The sequence below is a fragment of the Monopterus albus genome, unplaced genomic scaffold (assembly GCF_001952655.1).
Source record: "Monopterus albus unplaced genomic scaffold, M_albus_1.0 scaffold3.1, whole genome shotgun sequence".
Classification (NCBI taxonomy): Eukaryota; Metazoa; Chordata; class Actinopteri; order Synbranchiformes; family Synbranchidae; genus Monopterus; species Monopterus albus.
The window spans coordinates 1,325,771-1,326,881 of NW_018127883.1; the positions used below are offsets into that span (position 1 = coordinate 1,325,771).

At 43.1% G+C, this 1,111-nt stretch overlaps 1 protein-coding gene across 1 annotated transcript in view; it reads left to right on the forward strand.

Moving 5' to 3' along the window:
• dhx32b (DEAH (Asp-Glu-Ala-His) box polypeptide 32b) overlaps positions 1-850 on the forward strand; it is a 6,993-nt gene extending 6,143 nt beyond the window's left edge. The window contains 3 exon segments of the mRNA XM_020600617.1: positions 1-170; positions 173-221; positions 667-850. The exon segment at positions 1-170 is cut by the window's left edge and continues 88 nt beyond it. Coding sequence (XP_020456273.1) covers positions 1-170; positions 173-221; positions 667-829 — 382 coding nt within the window. The 3' untranslated portion in view covers positions 830-850.
• The last annotated feature ends 261 nt before the right edge of the window (positions 851-1,111 follow it).

Consider the following 1,111-nt stretch of genomic DNA (forward strand, 5'->3'; position numbering starts at 1 on the left):
CCATCTGACCGTGCCCAACTGTGATTTTCCTCAGGTGACACATGATGTAGATGGATCAGGGAACTACTTCGTCCTGACACGTAAGCATGTGGCACAGATCCATCCTCTGTCCGGTTATGGTGCCAAGAGCCCCAAGCTAGGCCTACCGGAGTGGGTGCTGTTCCACAAGCACTCCTCCGAGGAAACTGCCTCCGCACTGTCACCCACATAACACCAGAGGAGTGAGTCTCAGCCTTGTTTACATGTTCTTTGTATATTTTAAATTGTTTGTCCCTTTTGGACCAGACGTAAAGCCCCAGTTCAGCAGAAACTAGTCATACAGGTTCTGGAGGGAAGAATCATAATCCTGCTGTCTAGTATCAGCTGGCTGGAGAGGGGATTAGGGATTGCACAGATGCCTGAGAACGTGGAGCTGCATCTTAATGGAGAAGGAAAAAGCTCTGTGGCCTTTGTCATGCTCTCTTAGCTTCCACATGCTGAAATATGTGAATCTGTTCACTGCAGTTCAAATAATGTGGAGAGCTGATGTACTGTGGTCTTCTCTACAACAAAACCAAGACAAAAATGTTTGCACATTTAACTTGAATTTCTATATGAATAAGTCTGTTGATCAAAGACTGTACCACACAATGAGTGCGGTTTTGACACTTTCTTCTTCCCTACTAGGTTCGTTCAGCTGGTGCCACAATATTTTTTCTACAATCTACCACAAAGTGAGAGCAAAGACATCCTCCAAAACATTTTGAACCATAGAGCTTCACGATGCCAAGAGGAGAAAGCTCCAACTTCCCAGGAGGACCAGACTTATGACCGCTGTATCATACAGTGACCAACTGACCCACTGTTCCCCATGGAGGTGAGGAAATTACCAGTAGGACTTGCTGCACTAAATTATGCACTAATTTAGTTTTTTTTTTTTTTTTTTTTTAGGAGTTACCAGTTTTCTGGCCCCTCTCCCCTCATTTTGGCACAATATTAAGTTCTAGATCATATATTTGATGCTTTTACATGAATTTTCAGTGTCTACTTATATAACCGGAAAAAAAATTATGGCTAAAAGGCTAAGAATAATTTTCCCACTAAAATTTGCAGTGTGCCTGAGGCTCCACAG